At 43.0% G+C, this 25,024-nt stretch overlaps 1 protein-coding gene across 1 annotated transcript in view; it reads right to left on the bottom strand.

Moving 5' to 3' along the window:
• NIBAN1 (niban apoptosis regulator 1) overlaps positions 1 to 25,024 on the bottom strand; it is a 145,958-nt gene that overhangs the window by 55,134 nt on the left and 65,800 nt on the right. Inside the window, 3 exon segments of the mRNA XM_032463541.1 lie at positions 15,232 to 15,286; positions 15,288 to 15,400; positions 20,335 to 20,449. Coding sequence (XP_032319432.1) covers positions 15,232 to 15,286; positions 15,288 to 15,400; positions 20,335 to 20,449 — 283 coding nt within the window.

Genomic DNA, 25,024 nt, shown 5'->3' with positions numbered 1-25,024 from the left:
TTATAGTATTTCCATTTCCAATCTTCTCCCTTCTCTTCAGGTATGAAATTCACATTTAATTAGACCATAAGTGACTTAGATTCCTAACCTGGTAAAAGGAAAATTGTTTGAATAGAGTAGTACCATATTTATTTAAAACCACCAAATATGGAACTAGAAATTAGAAGAGAAACCAGAAATGGAAATTTTTGAAACCACCTTCTCTGTCCAGTGGCAACTCCCTCATCTACACTGGGAACTTCCCTCTGCTTCATCGTGACCAAACCGAACCATAAACGTCTGTCAGCCCATCACAAAGTTAATGATATTAATGATACTTAGAACTTTCTGGCAATCCTAAGAAGGTTTTGTTTGCAAGATATCTTCAGAAGAAATAACGGAAATTTTACACTTGTTTCAGCCACCCAGAGTTCAATATTCCTTTTCTGTTTAAATGTTTCTCTGCTCGGCCCACATGCAGATAAATTGATTTATTTTGAAGTCAAACGCTAATTTTTGATGAGCTGCATCTGCACAAAAGATACTCAGTGCAGCACCTGTACTCAGGCAGCAACATCAGTGAGGCCAACCGGAAAGCTGGGGTGTAGCCCCTGTCACCGCGCACACACACGACACGTATCAGAAGTGGCCCAGATGTAATACTAAATGCCCCTGATGAGTGGCCCCGTTGCAGCATGCTGTGGTTTCTGACGAGGGCACGTAGTGCCAGGAAGTACAGCTCACTCTGTGTGTGCTAAGCTTCTGACCAGAAGTGCTAGACGGATGCAAACAACCTATGTTCTCGGCAAGAATGACTCATTACAATTGCCAAAAGGAGTCTACAACATTGTGGAAAGGCTTTTCATTCTCAAAGTTTGAAAATCTCTAACTTGATGTCTTAAAGAGTGGAGAAGAACTGAAGAGGGGAGACCTCCAACTATCACCCTCCTCACAAGGGACTGAAGAAGGAAAGGACATTGGTTAAGGTGTCTTAACAGACACACGCTGGGGCTAATTCACCGTGTTCTCAGAGACTGAACCACTTCAAGTTGGGCATGAGTGGACTTGAAATGAGATAGAGTGAGGTAAAATGATGTTCCTGGTTTACTTTCCAGTTCTGTCATTCCACCTGTCCTGGAAAGTCAGGGGGAAATAATTCCAAAACTCTCCATTGTCAATTGAATGGGCTCGCCTTACAGCAGAGCCTTGTTTTCAAGCAGTGGCTGTATGTTTTCCGTTTGTCCTCCTCCACCCAGAATCTGGGACAATGTTCTGGATACAGTAGACTCTTATAAAATGATTCTTTTTTTCCAACTTTTGCCTACCTCATCACTTCCAGTGGCATTTATCCTCAATCTGCATGCACAAAAACAAAAGAAAATGGTTATCATTAATCCAGGCATTTGGACGGCCCTCTACCTTCTATGGAAAGCTAAGGAAGTGAGAGGGAAGTACAAATGAGAAGAAGTCTCTGTTCTTTCCTTAGCTGGTACTTGCATATGGCCATGGCCTGATCTCGCACAGGAAAGGGAACCTGGGAGGGAGTGGTGTGGTCAAACACCAGTGTTACGATGTCAGTGCTCCTCCCCAGCTTCCTTCTCTTTCACTCCCATTCTAAGCCCCTTAAAATAGGAATGTCCTGCTAACAGGCAGATGGTGGTCACTTGATACATAATTTGTGGTCTCCAAAAGAAAACACTACAAAATCAGGTCAAGTCAGGACTTCTCTCCAGCAATAGCCAATATAGGAATCCAGCCAGCAGAAGGCAATGCTGAAAGGAAAAATATATAGACTAAGTCCTTAAAATATATGAAGATGGTAATACATAATAAGTACCATGAATTTTCATTTTCATCCCTACAATATACTCCACACAATTATTTTCAGCTGTATGTTTGCATAAGCCAAGAAAATTTTGACTTTGGAAGAGCATTTTTTAAATTGAAGTACACAGTTCACCAGGGGACACCCATCTGGGTTAAGGCACAACTTCACGTTTAAAAGCAGAAAAAAGACTGAACTTCTGTATTTCAGTGGCCACCTGACTTTTAACAAATGCACAGCAGCTCACTTCCGTCTCAGATACTACGAAACTACCCACGCTGGTATCAAGTCCAGTAAGAAGCGACTAACTTCAAATCATCTGGGCCTGAGAAGGAACTGGATTAGATGTTTTAAGCAGCAGTTAGTCACGGGCACATGATTGGTGCCTCGTAAGTACCCGCTCACTGAAGAGTCACGATGGTACAGTGGGTTCGATGGAGCATGGATTCTGGAGTCAGACTGCCGGGGTTTAAAATCTTGTGCTACTCACCAGCTGTCTCAGAACCCTGGTCTGTAGAATGGGAATGATGACGATAATAGTGCTACTTCACAGGACTCCTGGGAAGATCGTATGAGTTAGTCCAGTGGCTTTCCAAACACGGTCACCAGCCCAGGAGTATCAACACCGGTATCACCCGAGAGCGTGTTACCAGTCCAGATTCTTAGGACCCAGATCAGACCTGCTGATTCATAAACCCTGGAGATGGGGCCCAGCAGTCTGTCTTCCCAGGCCCTGCAGGGGGCCCTGATGCCCAGGGTCGGGGAGGCCCTGAGCTCGTGCCCTTGCTGTCTGACTTATAGGCACAAACTCAGCGATTCATGAGTTCATTTGTCCCTGAGCACCAGGGAGCCCTCGTGACGGTTAGCACGTGAAGGCGGCAGCTAGGCTAACCCAAGTCTTTAAAACCCAGGGCTCCTATCCTCATTAAGCATAGCCTCCAGGATAGCCGACTGGCAAGGCGAACAGACCAAATACCTTTGAGAGGTACTGGTCACCTCTGGGACTTAACGGCTTCAGAACACACTACCCCAAAACACGGCACCTTGACGTAGTGATTGTTTTAAGCTGAAGGAGTGTAAGAAAGCAGCAGAAGCAGGAAGTCTCTCTGACCACCCCTCCCCCACAGCAGGTCATCAGATCCTCACGAGAGGTGCCCCCTCTGTACCCCGAGAAAGGAGCATCCTTACCCCAAGGCACAGGGACACCAGGAAGAATCTGAGTGAACAGGCCGAGCTGAGGTCCCCCCAGTTCACTACACTTAGCTCGTACTCTGGCGAGCAAACCTTTCCATGACCTTCCATTCCTCATCAAACCTAGCATAAAACACTCAGGTTTAACCATTTCTTCAGGTCTTCATTTCATTATGAAGGCTCCCATGTCATGTAAAACTTGTATTAAATAATTTTGTATGCTTTTCTCCTGGGTCATCTTTGTCAGTCTAATATTAAGACCCAGCCAGGGACCCTAAGACCCTAAGAGGGTGGAGGAAAACTTTTTCCTCCCATACAAAAGTCAGAAAGAGAGGACACAGGCAGAAGGGGGAAGATTTCATCTTTTGGAGATCGTCCATACACACATACTCAAAGTACAGCTTGCCAGAGTGAGCTCTACATAAAATTACATAATACCACACACCTGAGAAAGGCTTCCACTGGAAATGCAAGACTCAGCAAATAAATAAAATACATCTCAGCTGCACTTGCTATTAGGTTCAACATTAATTTCAAAAAGGAAATTCTATGAAGTTGTAGCACCCTTACTAAAATATTATAAATGGTTGAACTTATCACATAATTGCTAAGCACATTGTGGCCATTCTCTGCTTTTTAACTATTTTATTTTAAGAATACCGCTTCAAACACCAATTTCTGTACTATAACAATCCTAACTCTCCACAGGGAATGTAACTTAAGAAAAATAAAAATTAAGTCGTTTAAAGCAAAATACCTTACATTTGAGAGGAAGACCCCAGGCAGCGCCTATTCAGTAACTTTGAGGGGACGTTGGCTTATGAATACAGACTTCTGTGCTCCCCTCCTCCGAGATTCTCCTTTAGCAGGTGTGGGGTAAAGCCTGGGAATCTGAAATTTTAACAGTCTCCTGACCTCTCCACACCCAGTCATCCAGAGACGAGTGGCTGCCAGGCCACATTTTGAAAAACATGGCTCAAAATCCTTGCTATGGATAACCCTACATGAATGACAGCTTCCAGTTAAGCAAAGTTGTCAGAGGGCTGAGCCTTGCCCCTTCATGTTAGGAAAAGTTTGAACTGTTTTTAAGGGAAAGCTTCCTGAAATGTACTCCACACTTCCCTGTCATCCTAGCCGTAGCCTACAGGGTGTAATTTAACCTTCATGATGGAGGCGTCTTTATTTTTGTTGCTATGGCTGATATGTGCTGTAGCTGCAGACAGCATTCAACACAGAGTTGACCAAAACACTGATTCCTGCAGTGGCACTCAAACTTGAAAATGTCCTAAATGTCAGCTTTAGCTGTCAAGTCTTTTTCCCAAGGGCAAGGTGGCAGCCGCAGAACCCTGAGAGCAAACAATACAACACGGCTGCCAAAATGAATGGGTGCTTAAAAGGTGGAAGCAGCCTTTCTAAAACGGCTATTAGTGACAATTAACTTTTAAACACCATTCAGATTTTATGTATTGGCACCCAGCAATGTGGTCAGCTCTATACTCAGACCAGTCCTCTCACTGAAAATAAAATATGCTGGATAAATTACACTGTAAATAATATTTCTAAGTGCCTTAATGAGCTGGAAATACAGTAAGGAATCTGTTATGGATTGAATTTTTCTCAGGAAGATATGTATTTCTCTTGAGAAGTCATATTCATAAGCATCTTCCTACAACCTTTATGGACTAAATTCACAGTAGCTGAGTGGTCCAGATACCGAGTGGTGCCCTCAAGCATCTGATGAGAAGAAAGACAAATCCTCTTTAGACGGATCACCTTCAATTGGCCTCAGTGTAGTGTAAGCTTATCATCAAAAATCACAAAGTACACAAGTTAGTAAGGTGCCATAAGCTAGAACTAGCAGAAATAGGAGAATACAACCCATAAAGGTCTCAGATACTGGAATTAGCAAACACAGAATATAAAGTGTATCAATTTTGAAGTGCTAGCCACAGCAGTTAGACAAGAAAAAGAAATAAAAGGGATCCAAATTGGAAGAGAAAAGCTAAAACTGTCCTTACATGCAGATGACATGATTCTATACAAAGAAAACCCTAAAGGCTCCACACAAAAACTACTAGAGCTGATAAAAGAATTCAGCAAGGTAGCAGGATACAAGATTAACAGACAGAAATTGGTTGCAATTCTTTACACTAACAATGAAATATCAGAAAAGGAAAGTAAGGAAGCAATCCCTTTTAAAATTGCATCCAAAAAAATAAAATACTTAGGAATAAATTTGACTAAGGAAGTGAAAGACTTATATGCAAAGAACTATACAACGCTGACTAAGGAAATTAAAAATGACTTAAAGAAATGGAAAGATATCCCATGTTCTTGGATTGGAAGAATTAATATTGTTAAAATGGACATCCTGCCCAAAGCAATCTACAGATTTAATGTGATCTCTATCAAATTACCCAGGACTTTTTTCACAGAACTAGAAAAAATAATCCTAAAATTTATATGGAATCACAAAAAATCCAGAATTGCCAAAGCAATATTGAAGAAAAAGAACGAAGCTGAAGAAATAACCCTCCCAGACTTAAGACAATACTACAGAGCTACAGTCATCAAAACAGCATAGTATTGGCACAAAAACAGACATATGGATCAATGGAACGGAATAGAGAGCCCAGAAATGAACCCACAAACTTTTGGTCAAATAGTCTTAGATAAAGGAGGCAAGAACCTACAATGGAGTAAAGACAGCCTCTTCAGCAAATGGTGTTGGGAAAACTGGACAGCAGCATGTAAATCAATGAAGCTAGAACACTCCCTTACACCATATACAAAAATCAACTCAAAATGGATTAAAGACTTAAATATAAGACAAGACAATATAGACCTCTTAAATAAAACATTCTCTGACATGAATCTTAGAATGTTCTCCTAGGGCAGTCTACCCAGGCAATAAAAATAAAAGCCGAAATGAACAAATGGGACCTAATTAAACTTATAAGCTTTTGCACAGCAAAGGAAACCATAAGCAAAACAAAAAGACAAGCTATGAAATGGGAGAAAATATTTGCAAAAGATGAGACTGACAGGGGCTTAATTTCCAGTATATAAAAAAAGCTCAGACAAGTTAACAATAAAAAAACAAACAACCCAATCCAAAAACGGGCAGAAGACCTAAACAATTCTCTAACGAAGACATACAAATGGCCAACAGGCACATGAAAAAATGCTCAATATTGCTAATTATCAGAGAAATATAAGCATTCTTTTATAGCTACTCAATGTTTAATTTAAAGCCCTCAAAACAACTAATAGAATGAACAATAGTTCCTGGTATGTTTCTCTTCTATCTTCAGATGTTCTAAACTTGTTTGCAGTGTAGGAAGGAGGACTGTGGCTCACCATTTTGCAACAATAGGTAAGAATTTTCTACACGCTTTCCTGAATGTTAATTTTTAAAAGAAATTCAGGAATATATGCCAAATAGAGTTCTTTCCTAATGTTGATTATCTAGCCACATCTTTGCTCTGTCATTTTCATAAGTATGTTTCTATCTTAACCATATTCCATCTACAAGTGAAAAAACTTAGTCAAGCTTTCTGTCATAAGAACATAAGCAACTATCTGGTGATTTTGGAATTTACCCGATCCAAATAGCACAGACAAAAATGTTTTTGCTTGAATTCACTTCAACTCTCTGGTTGTTTAATCTTTTTTTTTTTTTTTAATGATTGTTCCAATCTGTCACCCTTAACTACCATAATAACACAACGTTTAGACCTTCATACCAAAATAACTACTTGGTGCATTGGAAGTGGACAGGGAAGGTGGGCAGGAATCCGTGGTTTCACTGAAACTATAGTGTGTGTTTGACAGGCCAAAAGAAATATTCAAGAGTGGTTCCATGGCAACACAGTTTTGGACAAAAGTTAAACCTAAGACTGTATATGTACCAGTGGTGACGAATGTTAAATGGCTGACAGGAAGCATTTCTGTTTATTCTGGTCTCTGATGGAGACCTGTTCCTTCAGGTCCAACTTTTAGATTGCTTTGAGAGCTTCAAGTAATTTAAGTAAATCTCTAAGTATAAAAAATATGAATAAAACATGTTTAGACCTATTATTTTCAGCTTTTTATTTCAGCTTTACTCGGGTATAACTGACATATTAAAATATGATATTTAAAATGTACACCGTGGTGATTTGACATATGTATCCATTGTGAAAGAATTCCACGCATCTTGCTGGTTAATACTTCCATCACCTCACGTATTTATCCTTTCTGGGGGGGACAGAACATTTGTGTTCTACTCTTTCAGCAAATTTCAGTTATACAACGCATTGTTACCACCACACTCACCATGTATCATGTTAGCTCCTCAGGCCTTATTCACCTTATAAGTGAAACTTTGTACCCTATTCCCAAACTGTCCCTCAGCCCTCAGTCCCCTGCAACCACTTTTCTACTCTGTTTCTATCCATTTGACTTTTTTTCCCTATGTCACATATACCTGATAAAATGCAGTATTTGTCTTTCTCTGTCTGGCTTCTTTTAGAATTATTATATTTAAAGTATTCCAACCCATGTTCTCACAAGCAGTATAATCTTCCTTTACAAATCAGAGGTTTTATTTAAGTGGAATAAAAGCATATATGGTTTGCATTTTACATCACACAAAATTTAACCAGCCACATTATCAAATACTGTATCTCTAGAGCATATCTGAACTAAAAAATATAGGCATGTTCAGCTGGTGAACAAAAGACCCAGTTAAGCTCAGATGGTGCTGCTTATCAAGAAGCCAGACACATCCCGGGTCTCAGATGGCCTCCGGTGAACGTCTACAGGGCTGCTTCACCTTGGAGCACGTAAACGCATCACAAGTGTCATTTGCTTCAATAGTAACGTGCTTTAAATGACCGAAAGATAAAGAAGTCTTTTAAAAAGTAATACTGAAAAGACAACATGGTCTGTAAAACTGAAACAAATGTCAAGGACTGGGCGTCAGGACAACTGGTCCTCTGTCACTCCCTGGCTGTCACCCAGGGCAAGTCAGTTACTATTTGAACCTTATCATAAATAAACTGTGAGGGGATGGAACAGGTGACCGCTAAGATCCCTTCCAGATTTAGAACTTTATGAATAGTAAACAAGGGTCAGAGAGGGGAAAACAATAGCTTCTTAAGAAAAAATGACATATTCATATGCGTCACATATTTATAATGTGTAGAGTGTTAACTGTGTGAGGTAAAGAGCACACACAAAATTCAAACAAAAACCAGTCTCTAAGCAGAGAGAATCACTTCAAAAATTTTTCTTTGGGACAGTCCTAGGAAAACTGGAAATTGATATCTAATTATTTACTAAACAATAATTAGCGAACATTTTTGTTTACAATGTATAGAAGTTTTAATGCATTGAAACAGAAGTATACTAAGAAATACTTTTTATAAACAAGAGCATTCAAAGAGATGTTTACAAAAAATGTACTTTTATTTTTCTACGTCCAGTCAAACATTATTCATTTGCAGTAAAGTGTCCCCAGCAGAGCCCAAGCGCGGTTAGCATTTTCTAATTCATAGATACGTGTGTCTGTGAATACAAGCAAAAATTCAGATATGTTTTCATACATTACAAGATAAAATTCATTGTATATTTTCAGTTAAAGTTAACTGATGCCCACATCAGACAGTCCCTTGAGTAATAACCTTGTTTCATAAGTGGTAATGGGTGTTCAGAGAAACACACCAGAAAGGATTTGCTCTAGCTAATTTGAATCATATGACCCTTTTCTGTTTTAAAATTCATTTTAATTCAGCAGGACTCATTGAACACTTCAAATGTGCAAGTGTCAAAATCCAATCTAACGAAGTGGTTTGATTCGGCATGGGATTTCTGGGATAAGAGCTGAAGGCACACACCCCTGACAGCAACCAGTTCCAAAGTTTAATCACCGTTACGGCTCCATGTTCAGCCGAGCTGCATCACTAGCACCCCTGGGTGACGTAATTGTCACAGGTGATTGAACTCGTCCAAGTTAAAGCGGAAGTCTGCAAAGTGTCTTCACACAGCTGTGCTCTATTCATCAGGAAAGGGGGCCTTCCTTTTACACTATTTTTTTCAATCCATGTGCCCTCACACTTCCCAGATAGTCTACTGTGCCCTCCTTCTTAGTGTTCATGATGACGGGGACACTGGCATTTGCTTAGTGGCAGTCCTGGCTGTCCTGCAAGCTTAGCAGAGTACTGCTGAATAAAACTTTGCCAGCATTCCACCTCCTTTCCAGAATTGCCGTCTTCTGGTGATGGCTGCCTTCTAACACCTGACGTCTTTTCCCCCCTCAACCCTTTTATCCCTTGTACTGACAGCTCTTTAACTCACTCATGCCGACGTGTTTACGAATTAGGCCAAACGACAATTATAATTGTCATCTTGAAAATCACACTTAAATTCTGAAATCAGATTTACTTTAGTATCAAGTTATTAATTCCTTAGTGTCTCTGAACCGTTTTATTAAACACAAGATGTCCGTCTGAACACTACAAAGGGATACAAGGGGTGATACAAGATTTCCCTTGGGGAACCTGCAGTAGAGTTAGAAAAACAAGACAGCTAGACATGGAAACGAATAAAGCGAGGCAGAATGTGGTGGGGATCCAACCAATGGGACAGATCATAGGCATTAGTTAAGCTGCCCTGTGGCCTCCATGGGAAGAGTCAGCCTGAAGCTTATTCTTAAAGAAGCAAGAGAGAACGTGAACAGGTGAGAAGTGGGTATTTCAGGTGTATGAAAAGGCCAAGATGTCCAAGTAAAACTTCCATTAAAAGCTGGTGGGAGGCACAGGGCAGCCAGGTTGGGGGAAAGGAGGCTGGGGCTTGAGAACTGTAGGAAGTCAGGCGCACACTAACCGTCTCTTTGGAATGAAGTGTTTCATCTTTTCGACAGCGGTGGTGCCACTGAAGGATTTTAATCAAAAATTGTTTAAAGATAATTTATCTGACAGTTACGCAGAGAAGGAGGTGGCAGTAATTGGGAAAAGTCAGATCAACTGAAAGTCTCTGTGAATGTTGTTTATATGGGTCCCAAAGCCTGTTGGTAGCAAAGAACTTTAAGTAAAATACAGAAGAGACACTGGCACTTAAGTGATTATCTCTATGAAGAGGGTGAGTCAGAGAGCCTAAAACTGAGTGACTGAATTTTACAAGATCTTTGTATTCATAATGAACATATTGCTTAAATGTTCAGCAAAATCATAGATCCACACAGTGAGTGAAGTTAGTACCCAGCACAGAAGTACCGATCTGTTTTATGTTAATGTTTACAGATTTGGGTACAAACATCTTGAATCTACATCAACACACGTCCCATGCGTTTGCCCACATGGGCATATTTGCAACTATACCCAAGGATGGAGGGTGGATGTATTTACAGAGCCTGTACCAGGTGCCAGGCCAGCAGCCAGTTCCTACGAAGTTAGTCGCAGCTTCGATTACCACCCGCAGGCGGCTGACTCCCACCTGTGTCTGCGCTCCAGCCCGGCTCCTGCTCTCCAGCCTCGTCTAGGCACCTGCCCACGAGACTCCCTCACCTGGACGTCCACAGACTCCTTCCAGCCCAACTTCTGCAGCCCTGAACACATCACCGCCTTCCCCTGGAGTCTGCTGCTCCTCACATCGGGCCCCCACCTCAGAGAATGGCAGAAACCTGGGGCTCTTCCTTGGGTTCCCCCACTGCCTCACTCCCCGCAGTGTCTGTCCTTGAGTTCTGCTGATTCTACCTCCTGGATATCTCTCTCATCCAGCCATTTCTTGCGATCTCCACTGTCACCTCTTTGATGCAAGCCACCGCCACCTGTTGCCTGTCAAAGCTTCCTGAGTGGTCTCCTGGCGTCCCAGCGTGTCACCCTCCCATCCACTGCCCACAGTGCGCCCTTCCTAAGGCGAGGATGTGACTGAGCTGCTTGTCTGCTCAAAGTCCTTTAATGGCTTCCTACTGAGGCAAGAATAAAGTGCAAATCCCTTAATATCCATCACAAAGCTCCTTAGAGTCTGGATCTTGCCCATCTCCCCATCCTCACTTGCTCCTCTCTCCTCCCTAAGCACCAGCCGTGGGAAATTCTTTCAGCCCCTCTAATGGTCTGTGCGCGGACTCTCTTCCTGGCTCTGACAAACGCTACGCCTCCTGACAGGAACACTTTTCCTCCTTCCTGCAAATTCTAATGCCAAGGAATGACCATCCTGAGCTGGAAGGTCAGGCTCACACTGACAGCGATCACGACTCCACACTGCAGGCCCACAGATAGCAGCGGCTTTAACTACATCCCTGTTACTACAAGGACCATCTTTTGCAAACTACAATTCTGAACAGGACTGAAATTTTGGACAGTAGGACTGTCTTAGGATATCTTGCTGACTTATTTTTTTTCTTGGCTTTATAGAAGTCCCATTTTTGTAGCAGTGGACACTTAGAACCCTGGACTTCCCCCATCAGGGACAAAGGGGCTGCAGTAAGACTCCAAAAGGACAGAGGACAGCAGCTGCTCTGGGAACATGTCACACGATGGGGCTGAGGGCAGGCCACCCCAGGGTGTGCCACTCTGGCATGCAGGTTATTTTTAGCTGAAAACAATCAAAGCCCAAAAGACTCAGTAAGAGCCTCGGAACTTCCCCTTTACTGCCGAAAAAAATGGAAGATGGGGGGCCTGTCCCAGGAAGACGCCATCACCGCGGGTAACTGTAGTCAAATGTTAGGTGTGCTGGGCAGGGCGGAACTAGCCAAGTCTTCTTTGTGTCCCATTGTCTTCGGATGGCCCACCAAACATTTGTTCTCACACACATTAACTCTTTTTATCTTCTTGTGAATAACCCCACTTCCCTTTAAGTCTTAGACCCCCCACAGTCTTCTCCTTAGCGCAGAATATATATAAACCTCACTTTGCCTTGCTGCCTTTGAAATTCTTCATATTTACGTGAATTCCCCATCCACGTGTAATCAGTGTGATTTTCTCCTGTTAATCTGCCTTGTGTTGTTGTTTTAATTGCCAGCCAAAAGAGCTGAGAGGGGAAAGAGGAAATTTCCCCTCCTTGCCCCCCCGCCCCCTCCCCCTCCACTCCCCACGCACAGTGGGCTGGATGTTTAGTCCAGTGTGTTGGAAGGGGATGTTCTACTGAAGATCAATCTTGTGTAGTTTTCGTATGTCTGCTCAATGAAGAGCTGTCAAAAACAACACACACACACACACACTCACACACACCCCTCTATGCGCCTTAGGAGTGTACATCTTTGCGGCACCAAGAGGCAGCTCCCTCCCTTGAAGGAAGGAGAGCAGAGAGCCCTCCACTTCCCCTGCTTACCTTAGGACACAGCCTCGTTGCCCAAGAGCAAGGTGTGATCAGGCCCTTTGTCAGGGTTAAACAGGAAACAAACCCACTCCGTAAGGATGAACTGGAGAAGGTGGTTCCAGAATCACAATGAATGGACATGGATACCTAGACCAATTTGAACCCAGAACTCTTGGGGCAAGTGGGCTGGGCTGTGGGGGGATCTGAGCACTAAGGGAGGTATCCTGGGATCCCCAGGTGACAGAAATCCTTGGCAGAACTCCCCACGGAGGCAAAGAGATGATCTTTCCTCAAAGCTCCCTTGAGGGCATTATGCTAAGTGAAATAAATCAGACAGAGAAAGACAGATACTGCATAATCTCACTTACACGTGGAATCTTAAAAAGCCAAACTCATGGAAACAGAGAACAGACTGGTCGTTGCCAGAGGAGGTGGGGGAGCTTGGGCAAAAGGGGTCAAACTGTACAAACTTTCAGTTACAAAGTAAATTAAGTCACGGGATGTAATGTGCAACATGGTGACTGCAGTTAATATTGTATTGCACAGGAAAAGCTGCTAAGAGGGTGGATCTTAAAAGACTTCATCACAAGAAAAAGAATTTGTTAGCTCTATGACGTGACAGATGTGAACTAAACTTATTGTGCTGAACATTTTGCAATAATCATATATTAAATCAGGACACTGTATACCTTGAATTAATACAATGTTATATGTCAACTGTATCTGAATAAAACTGGGCAGAAGATCCCTGAGGACCTGTGAGTGGATGGATCAACAGTGGGCAAGCATCAGACCCTAGAATGTCTCAGGCCGAGTTCTCAGCAGAGGAGCCCGCTGGCCTGGGAGCCAACGGGGCAGCGACCCAGGGCTGTGGCGCACACTCTGGTCGCCTGGGGGCAGAGTCAGCAGTCTCCCTGCAGCCGCCTCGGGGTTTCTGGCCCTTATCAAGCACTCATTTTACACCCATTTCTAAACTCTCCTGGTAATTATGGAAAAAATAATGGTTAACTGGAAGTCTGTGAAACCGCTTACTGATTTACCCAAGATCCTACAATGAATAGCAAGCAGGTGGACACTGAAAACAAAAAAACCTCATCCAGTAAAGATGCGTGGTGCCCTGTGGTGCCAAAAACACAGGGAGACCCAGAAAGGAATGACCCGGGAGCCCATCGGCCCACGACACTTGAGGACTGTTCCTGACAATGTTCTGATGGTCTCTGGCTCTGACCGGAGCCACTGGAAGTTATACCAAGTCGTGTTAAGTCTGCATGCAGCCTCAGTGAGGGTGCCGGACAGAGGAATGCGACCCAGAACCGGGGCCGCGTGACCAGACCCCATGATCTCAGTGCCTGTGATAACATACTGGAGAGCAGAGTGAGGTTTTGAATCAACTAAAGTCTTCCATAAATGGACTCTGAATGCAGGCTACATAACTTCCAAAAACTCCCCAGAGAAATTCCTATTATGTGCGTGGAAGGGGAACGAGGCCAGTCCGATCTGGCTGGGTAGGGAACATTCTCTGCTCAGCAAAGCTTCATGGTGCTCGTGTTTAGTGCCAACTGCATGTTCGTACTAGACCACGGCCCTGCACACAGAGGCCTGAGTGTATTGAAAAATGAGTTCGATGGTGCAAGCAGTGCTGGGCTTTGCCTCTAAAACATCAGAACCACAAGGCACTGTATTAATGAGGATATCATTCTTACCAAGTCCCTAACTCGCTGTGAGCCAATATTATGACAAACGTTCCTCGGGGTTGCTATAGCAACACATAGTGACGTTATCTTTTTTCCATTGGCCTCCTGTCACTACACAAGCTGAAGTCAAGAACAGGCCGAGATGCATCACTAGTGCCTTTTGCTCTGTGGGGCTGACACTCGGGGAAACCTCAGAACTTAAAAGGAAGTGTACAGGAAGTTAGCCTGATTAGGAAACAAAGGCACAGACAGATGAGATGACTCAACTCAAATGTCACCTGCCCAGAGAGGCCTCCCTGGACAAGCCTTCCCCCTCCTCCTCTGTGTAGTCACCTCTAGTTACTCTGTGGCACACAGTAACTTTGGTTAACTATCAAGTCAGCTTGTGAACTTGGGACTGTGTGCCCCTCCTCCCCGTCTGAATGTAGACCCCAGAGAGAGGAACGTTGCGTAGTTCATCACTCTGTTCCTCACACCGTCAGAGGCTGGCACAGAGCAAACTCTTAATAACATTTGACTGGTTACCCTTCCAACTGCCTGTGACTGAAGTCTTTGTGGAGTCCAGAAAAACCAGCATCCATACCAATGTATCAAAAACATCACACAGTGGAATGAAAGTCTTTTTTCATTATAGACCCGATATTAATTAAATCCATATGTAGAGGCAACATGGTCTGAAGTGATGCCATGCCAAGTGTGGTCCACGGACCAACAGTGACAGCATCCTTTGGCAGTTTGTTAGAAAAGCAAAGTCAGGGCCCACCACGGACCCAGTGAATCAGTACATCTGAAGGTGGAGCCAAAAAAAAAATCTGTTTAGTCAGTTTTCCAGGTGATTCTTACATACCCTAAAGTTTTGAGGAACTATTACTCAGAAATAAAGGCAAGAATAAACAAGAAAGGTCATAAGGACTAGAATTCTACCAGGGACAACTGGTACATTCTTGCTGTCATTTAGATTAAAAAAAATTCTAGAGAAAGGAGGAGGAATTATATGCAAGAATATAGTGTTCTGCCTACACATGCCACCAGACACCTGCTCCACGTCCTGTTTCTCTGAGGCTCTCCTGCCCAGACTAAACAACCAGCAAGTTGCAAAACTCTCTCTTTGCTTGGTTCCCCTCTCCTTCCTGGGGGCAGCACCATCTGTGGGTCCTTCTAGGAATCATTCTGACAGATGACTGACCAGACCAGCTGAGAAAAGGCAGCCTCGCGGGGGGCCAGCGGGCAGCCGAGCCGTACCGTGATTCAGATGTCTGATGCAGTCACTCAGGAGAGCACTGAACTTCTTCTGGTCCTGCGGCCTCCTGGAAGCAGAAGTAGCCGTGTCTGAGGAAGGGCAGCCACAGGTACACCGGGAACTCCTTGGGCAGGACCACGAAGGGCTGTGCGCTCTCCTTCTCACTGGACGCTAAAGAAACATGGGAAACACAAAGGCGTTTTAAAACGTGTATACTTCAAATGCTTATTTCAGGCTGTAAAGGTTTACTTCAGGCTCTGGTCTGAATGTCTTCATGGTGGGGATAAAGGAGAGTTCAGGCTCCTCTCACACCCCTGCACCAGCCTCACCCATCTCAGTCCAGCCGGTGGCCTCACCTCCTAACCACGGGGACAACCAAGGTCATCGGACACAGTCTAACGTCCTCACGCGGAATGGCCAGCAAACAGAACTCCTCTTCCCCTCCGGCCCTTGGCGGCTGATGTGTCTGTCTGCCAGGCGCCCACCCTGCTGTGCCCAGGCCCCAGGCTCCCATCCCACCAGGCCTGCTTGCTCTCTGCCCTGTGCACTCTCCCTCCGTGGTCACTGCCAAGCAGGCACTTGCTGCCTTGATTCCATCAAACCCCGTTCTCACTCTAGTCTTGTTCCGGCTCCACCTGTCCCCAAACCAAACTGCTTAGGTCACCAATGTCATCCTGCCTGCCAGCCAGTGGCTTCTTCTTTATGACCTCCCTCTCAACCTAATCTGAAACATCTGTTCCTGCCCATTATCCCTTGTTTATTTATTTATTTAACCTATAGTCAGTTACAGCATGTCAATTTCTGGTGCGCAGCGTAATGCCCCAGTCACGCGTACACACACATATATTCGTTTTCATATTCTTTTTCATTAAAAAGAAAGATATCTTATACTACAAGATATTGAATATAGTTTCCTGTGCTATACAGAAGAAATGTGTTTATCTATTTTTATATATTATGGTTAACGTCTGGAAATCTCAAACTCCCAAATTTATGTCTTCCTACCCCACTGCCCCCAGTAACCATAAGATTGTTTACTATGTCAGCGAGCCTGTTTCTATTTTTGTAGATGAGTTCATTAGTGTCCTCTTTTTTCTTTTTCTTTTTTAGATTCCACATATGAGTGATATCAGAAACATTCTCTCTCCTTGACTTCCAGGGGCACCTCTCTCCTTGTGTCCTTCGTGGTTTTTTTTTTTTTTTAAGTTTCCTCTTTGTCTCCTTTATCAGTTCCTTGACCCCTTCCTCCATCTCCCTCTTTAAGTGCTGCAGGCTTGCCCTGTCCGGTGCTGGTTTTCACTCCACCCTCATCTCTGCTCTCCCGAGGTGTCGCCATCCATCCCATGACTTTGTATATTATTTCTGCAGTTCATTGTTTCCTTTTCCTCCCTCCCTTCCATCATGCTTAGAAAATTCTCATTCATCCTTCAAAAGTCAGTTCAAAAGCCACCTCTTCTGGGGAGCCTTTGTTGGCACCACCCTCTGCCACCAGAGACAGAGTTGGCTGTTCCCTACCTTGTTCACCCAAAATATTGTAATGATCTGCTTTTGTGTCTGGCACCCACACTCAGAGCAAGGGACACAGAGGGAGATAAGCACCCACAGCAACTGATTCTCCCCAGAAAGCAGACGCACTGCCCCCAGCGCCTGGAGGATGGAGGCTCCATCTTCCCTGTCTTTGTGTATAGTGAGCCCGTAGCAGGGCCGTGGAACCTAGATGTTCAACCAGTTTGTTGACTGAATAAATGGCTATGTTGTCCTATGAAATTTTAAACGCCTTAAATAATGGGACTTCTAGCAATTCCCTCAAATTCAATTCCAAGAAATTCACGTTAAACCATACTATTACTCAGATCCCCAGCCTAAACTTGCATTTCCAATTGTATGACACTGCACTTGGTTAAATGAGCCCCAGCTTATGTCTAGAGTCATGGAGAACAAGCAGAAGAAGAAATTAGCTCTGTGTTCCCTACCTGTGACACAATGGGCACCAATCTCAAGGAAAGCCGGGGAAGAGGGCCTCAGTAGGAGGCACCTGAAGGCACCGGGCATACCGGGAAATGGACCGTAACCATAAGGGAGGCGCCAGAACTGAGTCTTGCTACTGGCAAATGAATGAATCAAGATTGGCCTGGATTTCCTGAAGCACACATGGGAGCTCTGTTTCTGGAGGTAACAGAGTTGAAAGCACTGGGAGCACAAACTTTGGCCCCACAGGCCCTAACAAAATACCTGGCACACGGTACATGAGAATGAATCAACATATGAGTGACAGCAGGTGAATAAATGACCGAAAGCTTCAGGAGAGACCAGCAGTTGTAACACATTTCTATCCCCTCCCTTTCTCAGTAATAGAAGTCCCTCATTTTTTAGTTTAGCAAGTGCCTGCATAGAATAAAGACTATATTGCCAGCTTCCCTCGCAGTCTGATGTGCCACAGCCACTAAATTTTGGCCAACAAGATGCAAACTGAAGGCACAGCGAGACTTCCTGGATATCCTTAAGGAGAGAGAATGCGCCTGCCTCCCCACCTTTCCTCATTCCTCCTGCCTGGGGTGAGAAAGCCATGGCTGGATCTCCAGCAGCCACCTTGGACTATGTAAATCTGAGCCACCACCCAGAGGTAAAGGGGAGAAAGCTAAAAGGAGTCCTTGGCATTTATGGAAAACGCCACACAAGTGCATCTGTCCTGCTAATATCCAAATATTTTTAGCAAGGTAATAGAAACATATGTATTTAATTTGAGTTTTTCTGTGTGTGCAACAAGGTGATTCTAAATAAGAAAATGCCAAATAAGTGAATCATTTTAGAAGAACGTGCGACCATTTTTGGTACACCATCTCAGCCCATTACTGTGTAAAGAAGACATTTATTGATAAACCTCCAGTGCTTTTTCTCAAGTGAGGTTAATTCATCCCATCTTTTTTAAAAATATATTTTTATTGAAGTATAGTCAGCTTACGATGTTGTGTCAATTTCTGGTGCGCAGCATAGTGCTTGAGTCACACAGGAACAGACATACATCTGTTCTCATCTTCACCGTAGTTTACAAGATAGTGAATACAGTTCCCTGTGCTATACAGTATAAATGTGTTTATCTATTTTAGATACATTAGTTAGTATCTGCAAATCTCAAACTCCCAATTTATCCCTTTCCACCCTCTTCCTTTCCTGGTAACCACAAATTTGTTTTCTATGTCTGTGAGTCTGTTTCTGTTTTGTAAATAAGTTCTTTTTCTTTTTTTTTTTTTTCAGGTTTCACATACGAGTGTTATCATGTGGTATTTTTCTTTCTCTTTCTGGCTTACTTCACCTAGAATGACATTCTCCTTTATTGTGCCTTTATTCTTCCCAATAAAATTAGAATCACACAGCAAGTCTTCCTGCTCACACGGTTCTGTGAAGCAACTCTTCTTGCCCTATCCCAGGATGTCACAGTTTTGTACAAACAATTGAAAGCAACATTCACCCTTTCCATTTAAAAGCTTCAGCAAGACTCATATAATTAATTCCTGTCAGTCTCTAGCTATCACTCATTTAAACTTTTTACAGCAATTTTCCAGATGTTGCTAGTCTGCATTTTTTTCTGAGTTGAGTTACAAGGATATCACAAACGATCTACTGTAGAATACTCTATTTTTAAACCTCAGAAGGTCACATCATGCAATTTAAAAAGTCATTGAAATGCCCCTGACTGCAGCCCTGGGCCAACTGGCACTAGTCACACAGGCCTTATTTTTTTTTTTCTTTTTTATTCCTTTCATTCCTTCTGATATGACTTCATCAATAGATCAATAAACGTACTGTCTGTTCTGACTGATTTCATTGGAAAGTTCTTTTGGAATGATTCAAAAATATAGACACGTTGGCACCCCCTACCCTTAGCAGCAGCTCCAGAGCCAAGATGTTGAAAGAAAATATAATAATATGCATACTGCAATAAAGTGTTGTTTTAACTTGAATTACTTAGTAACAGTTTGTTAATCTAGGTGTATGGTCCACGTACTAATTCTATTACAGTGTTATTAAAAACACTATGCTCGTATCGGCACGTAAAGAACAATTGATAAAGTGATTATAGTTTGCTCTGTGAGTTTCAGTGAAATGACTACACCTGTTAATCAGAGCCAGGGCTCTCTCCAAGAAACTACGTAGTTACTGCACGGTATGATTTACACAAAGCCAGATGGAGTTACTACGTTACCCACAGGGCATGAATCTCTGTGAAACACTCTATTCGGTCTGTTTGTTATCCATCACTCTCTCTAAATGGAAAAAGTGAGATGAATGGGCATCAAAGCATGCTACAGTTGGTAAGAAGCAGAAATCAGAGAGGCCCAGCTAGCTAGGGAACAGGTGTCACAGACAGAGCCAGACAAAGTCCAGTCTTCAGATTTTCAGTTCAAAGCTCTCTCCACGGCAGCATTTGGCTATTATTTACAGATATGCTAATTAATGCTTTTGTCCACAGTAACTGTGAGTCGCTGTAATGCTTGTTAAAAGCATTTTGTTGATATAAGGTATTTTATTCATATCATCCTAAAATGAGAAGAGTAATATCCTTTGACAGGTCTGGGCTTGCACAGCTCACAGACTGGCCCTGTGGATTTGTTTCTGCTGTCCCGTGTGGTGCCCTTTGAGTTTGCAATATATTCCAAAGCCTCAAGACACCTGCCCAGTGGTACGTTTTCCATGCGCTGGTCACACACGGACTGACTTGTGTTATCAGCAAACATGATTTAAAGTAATAGAAACGGGACGGTGTTTACCTGCATTAGAGACATTACAGCTTCCATTTGCTTTGGAGTACGCATGTCTAGCCCAGGGGTTCTCAACTTTGGCAACTGTTGATATTTAATGCCAGATAATTCTCCCTCGTGGGGGGCTATCCTGTGCATTGAGGGATGTTTAGCAAGTATCACTGGCCTCCACCCACTAAATGCCTGTAGCACCATCCTCCCAAGTTGTGACAACCAAAAGTGTCTCCAGACACAGCCAACTGTCCCCAGAGCGTAAAACCCTCCTCCTCCGCTGAGAAGTATTGGTTTAGCTAAACAAAGCCTGTTTAGGAATTTTGTCTTGGGAAAGAATGCTCAGCAACTCACCAACAGGGTCTGGAAAATGCCGATCAGATAGTAGATTGTATTCCTCTTCTGAGGTCAACACCTTGCCACCAGCTGGGAGAATTCGGCTTTTTGGGGGGGTTCCTCTCTGATAAGCCTGGGAAGGAAAGGCATAGATGAGTGGATTTTTCCACCATTTGGATTTTGGGGAAAAATCAGGAACATTAGAAATAGATAGGCCCAGAAACATACACTGAGATATAAACTCCCACACTGTGTCACTGAGTAAGGACCACTTATTCAAAACTATGTTTTGTGTTGGACCCCTCTGTCCAATGGCAGTGAGCATCAGGACCTGCTCCAGGACCAACAGGAAAGGCTACTATGCTTTCCACTGGCTGCATCCTGGCTGCAGTGACTGGGTCAGGGACAGTCACATGACCTCATTCAATCCAATCAGAGCTAGCTTCAGGCCTTGCCCAGGCTGATGGAACTGCCTCAGCTCTGAGAGGAGGTGAGGACGGGATGCTGCCGCCCTTTCGTCGCTGGAAGAGTCTGAAAGTGGTAGATGGCGGCGTGTTGAGGAAGCCGAACGGTGGCAAAGATTTTAGACAGAAGAAAGAACAGACTGAGTTCTGGTATCACTGGCTTCGTGGATCCAACTGCAAAGCTGGGCCTGCGCTGTGCAAATTTCAGGTTAGAAGCCAACAAATCCCACCCACCCCTCCTTTAAAAAAAATAATTTCTTTTAAAATTGGAGTATATTTGATTTGCAATGTTAATTTCAGGTGTACAACAAAGTGATTCAGACTTATGTGTGAGTGTGTACTTTTTAAGATTCTTTTCCATTACAAGTTATTACAGGATATTGAATATAGTTCCCTGTGCTATGCAGGAGGACCTTGTTGTCTGTTTTTTATATAGTGGTGTGTATCTGTTAATCCCAAACTCCCAGTTTATCCCTCCCCTACCCCCTTTCCCCTCTGATAACCATAAGTTTGTTTTCTATGTCTGTGAGTCTATTTCAGTTTTGTAAATAAGTTCATTTGTATCATCTTTTTAGATTCCACATATAAGTGATATATGAATTTCTCTTTCTCTGTCTGAATTACTTCACTTAGTATGATAATCTCTAGGTCCACCCATGTTGCTGCAAATGGCATTATTTCATTTTTTATGGCTGAATAGTATTCCATTGTGCATGTGTGTGTGTGTGTGTGTGTGTGTGTGTGTGTACCACATCTTCTCTATCCATTCATCTGTTGATGGACACTTAGTTTGCTTCCATGTCTTGGCTACTGTAAATAGGGCTGCTATGAACACTGGGGTGCATGTATCTTTTGAGTTTCCTCCTCCAGATATATGCCCAGGAATGGGATTGCTGGATCATATGGTGACTCTGTTTTTGTTTTTTTAATGGAACCTCCATACTGTTCTCCATAGTGGCTGCATCAGTCTACATTCCCACCAGCAGTAGGAGGGTTCCCTTTCCTCCACATCCAGCATTTACTGTCTGTAGACTTTTTGATGATGGCCGTTCTGACTGATGTGAGGCGATAACTCACTGTGGTTTTGATTTGCATTTGTCTGATAATTAGCAATGCTGAGCATATTTTCATGTGCCTGTTGGCCATCTGTATGTCTTCTTAGGAGAAATGTCTATTTAGGTCTTCTGCCCATTTTTTTCACTGGGTTGTTTCTTTGTTTGTTTATTTTTGATACTGAACTGTGTAAGCTGTTTGTGTATTTTAGAAATTAATCCCTTGTTGGTCGCATCATTTGGAAACATTTTCTCCCATTTTGTAGGTTATCTTTTCATTTTGTTTATGTTTTCATTTTGTTTATGGTTTCCTTTGCTGTGCAAAGTTTTTAAGTTTAATTAAACAAACATGGCATTTGTTTATTTTTGCTTTTATTTCCTTCACTCTAGGAGACAAATAAAAAATAACATTACTGCGATTCATGTCAAAAAGTGTTTCTGCCTGGGTTCTCCTCTAGGAGTTCTCTAGTATCGTCTTATATTTAGGTCTTCACTTAACTTTGAGTTTATTTTTGTATATGGTGTTAGAGAATGTTCTAATTTCATTTTTTTACATGTAGCTGTTCCAGTTTACCCAGCACCACTTCTTGAAATTGACTGTAGGTGTGCAGGTTTATTTCTGGGCTCGCTGTTCTGTTCTGTTGATCCATATGTCTTTTTGTGCCAATACCATGCTGTTTTGATTACCATAAGCTTTTTTTTTTTTTTTTTTTTTTTGCTTAGGTTATGTGACCAATCCCTGGAGTCAGGGGTAAGGCTTTACTGGAGCCAAGGATGCTAAGAAAAAAAATAAAAACCGCATACCTGCTACCTGCAGTTAGTACGTTAGTACCTCTGTGTGATGGTCACCACATGGCAAATCAGAGTTCCTAATCTCAGGGAGATTCAGTGTAGATATGTTTCTCAAAGGGGAGAAACATAATCTCAGTAACTTGCAGAAATTCTGCATCACATTTATTATTTCAGACACTACCACCTGCATCATTCTAATAACCACAAGGATGACGATGGATACAGACATTTACTGCACATAATGCTTGGAGACTGACAATTAATGAGGCTGTGGGACATGTAACTGCAATTATGGTTGTCAAGGGTTTTCACCAAAAACATAAAAATGTTGCCATGATAAAATATGCCACCACTTTGCCTTCAGATGTGAGACTGTTTTGCAGTAAAATTATCTAAGATCGAAGTGGAATATCATGACACCAGAACAAATTCCGGCCAGCAGACAAAAAGCTCTGCCATTTAAAAAGCGTAAAAGAGGCACAGAGCATTGCTAAGGCTGTGAGGCAGCTGGTTAAACAGACAGACTCACGAGGACACGCAGATAAGATAAAATTTAAGTGTGGGCATCTGATGGGAGGGCTTACCTCAAAGCAAAATTTTGAGGATGAAAAGCTAAAAGCAAGTTGAGAATCAAAACCACAGAGCTGTGGGACCCCAAATCTGGAGTGCACTCTTGGGAATCACTAAAATGACACTGATCAGGGCCACAAAATCCAAGTAACAGTAACACATTCAGCATCAATATGATAGTGACTGAAAGCAACCCAAACAAAACCAACTCCCATCTGTCTACGAAGCTTGTTTCATGCTTGTGAGAAGCACTGATCAACTGCTGAAGCACATCAGGACCCGGAGCAGAACAGAGAAGCACCAAAGTGCTGCTATTTTGAGAAAGTCTAGGAACAGTCTGGCTCAGGACGGGCTCACATCTGAATTGTGTTATTTGTGAAAACAGGCCCTCATCTGGGCTCTTAGAAACACTGTGTTATTTCATCCTAAAAACATCCTTGTGAATTAGACATAATCTCCGTTTTACAAATGAGGGAAAATGAAGCTCAAAGAGGTTAAATGACTTGTCAGTGGCCCCGTGGTGAGCAGGGGTGACAAATCCAGGGTTCCCACCTGGGTCTGTTCAGCCCCAGCGCGCGCGCTGGGCGAGCAGGAAGCGACCGTCCGAGGAGGGCGCTGCACGTCTTCCTGCTCGAGCGCCAGCCACAGCTGGACGTGCAGTAAGAGCGTGGGCGGTTCAGGGCTACTTAACGTATAACTCTCAGGTGTGATTTAAAAAAAACAGGGTATTATTAAAACTTTGAGGAATTATGACAAACTGCACGGGTATTTTCTCCTGTGTTTTAGAAAAGTTATCATTGTTTATTACCAAATTCAGTGACCATATCTTAACAACCCAAATAAGGTTACTTGAAAATGATAAAGAAAGCAGTGCAGCCCATACATTTGAAGTTGAGGGCACCAGCTTAAAACAACAAAAAGAGGAAACAACATCAAAACTGGACTCAAAATGAAACTTCAGTTAGTGTCAAATGTGGTGAAACTTTGACAAACCCAAGGGCAAGTTCTGGGTGGGCTCCCTCCCAACTGGTCGTCATGGCAATGGCTGCCCTACATGGGGCTCTGCGGGCACTCGCAGGCTTCCGGGCACTCACATGTCTAATCCCCACAGCAGCCCTGTGATGGAGGAGTCGTGGTCACCACCTTACAGGTGAGAACACTGAGGCTCACGGAGGTTCATAACTTACACAAGAACACGCACATCTAGCAACTGATAAAGGTGTGACTCAGAGTGCGTAATATTAACCCGTAGGCTCCACTGCCTCTTCTCGCGCTTCCAAGGGAGACCGTGTAACGGGCCACACAAAATACAGCGTGATTTGTTATTATTATCTTATTATTTGCAGTGTATTAATCATTTGCTTCAGAGAGCAAATCAGATGTTGAATAAAATCCTAAAATAGATAAAGCAGAGAAAATACTAGCTTAACGAGTGTTGAAAAGAACAAGACTGCGCAAGAAAGCACATGAGTATTGCCTAGTAGCTGGCCTGATAAGTTTATACTGCATTTTATTCCTATTTTCCATCAGAAATGGAAGGAAACACATTGCCTACCAGCCTGAAGCCTCCTTCTACCCCTTGTTGATGTGATGTGTTACATTGACTGATTTGCGTATGTTGAACCACCCTTGTGTCCCTGGGATGAGCCCCACTTGGTCATGATGTATAATCTTTTTTATGTGTTGTTGGATTCTATTTGCTAATATTTTGGTGAGGATTTTGGCGTCTATGTTCATCGGTGATATTGGCCTATAATTCTCTTTTTTGGTAGTGTCTTTGCCTGGTTTTGGTCTGAAGCCTCCTTCTAGTGGTTTAGCTTCAAGGGTAAT

The sequence above is a fragment of the Camelus ferus genome, chromosome 21 (genome assembly GCF_009834535.1).
Source record: "Camelus ferus isolate YT-003-E chromosome 21, BCGSAC_Cfer_1.0, whole genome shotgun sequence".
NCBI classification, from domain to species: Eukaryota; Metazoa; Chordata; class Mammalia; order Artiodactyla; family Camelidae; genus Camelus; species Camelus ferus.
Note: the sequence above shows the minus strand (reverse complement) of the source record. Positions and strands in the feature narration are given on the sequence as shown.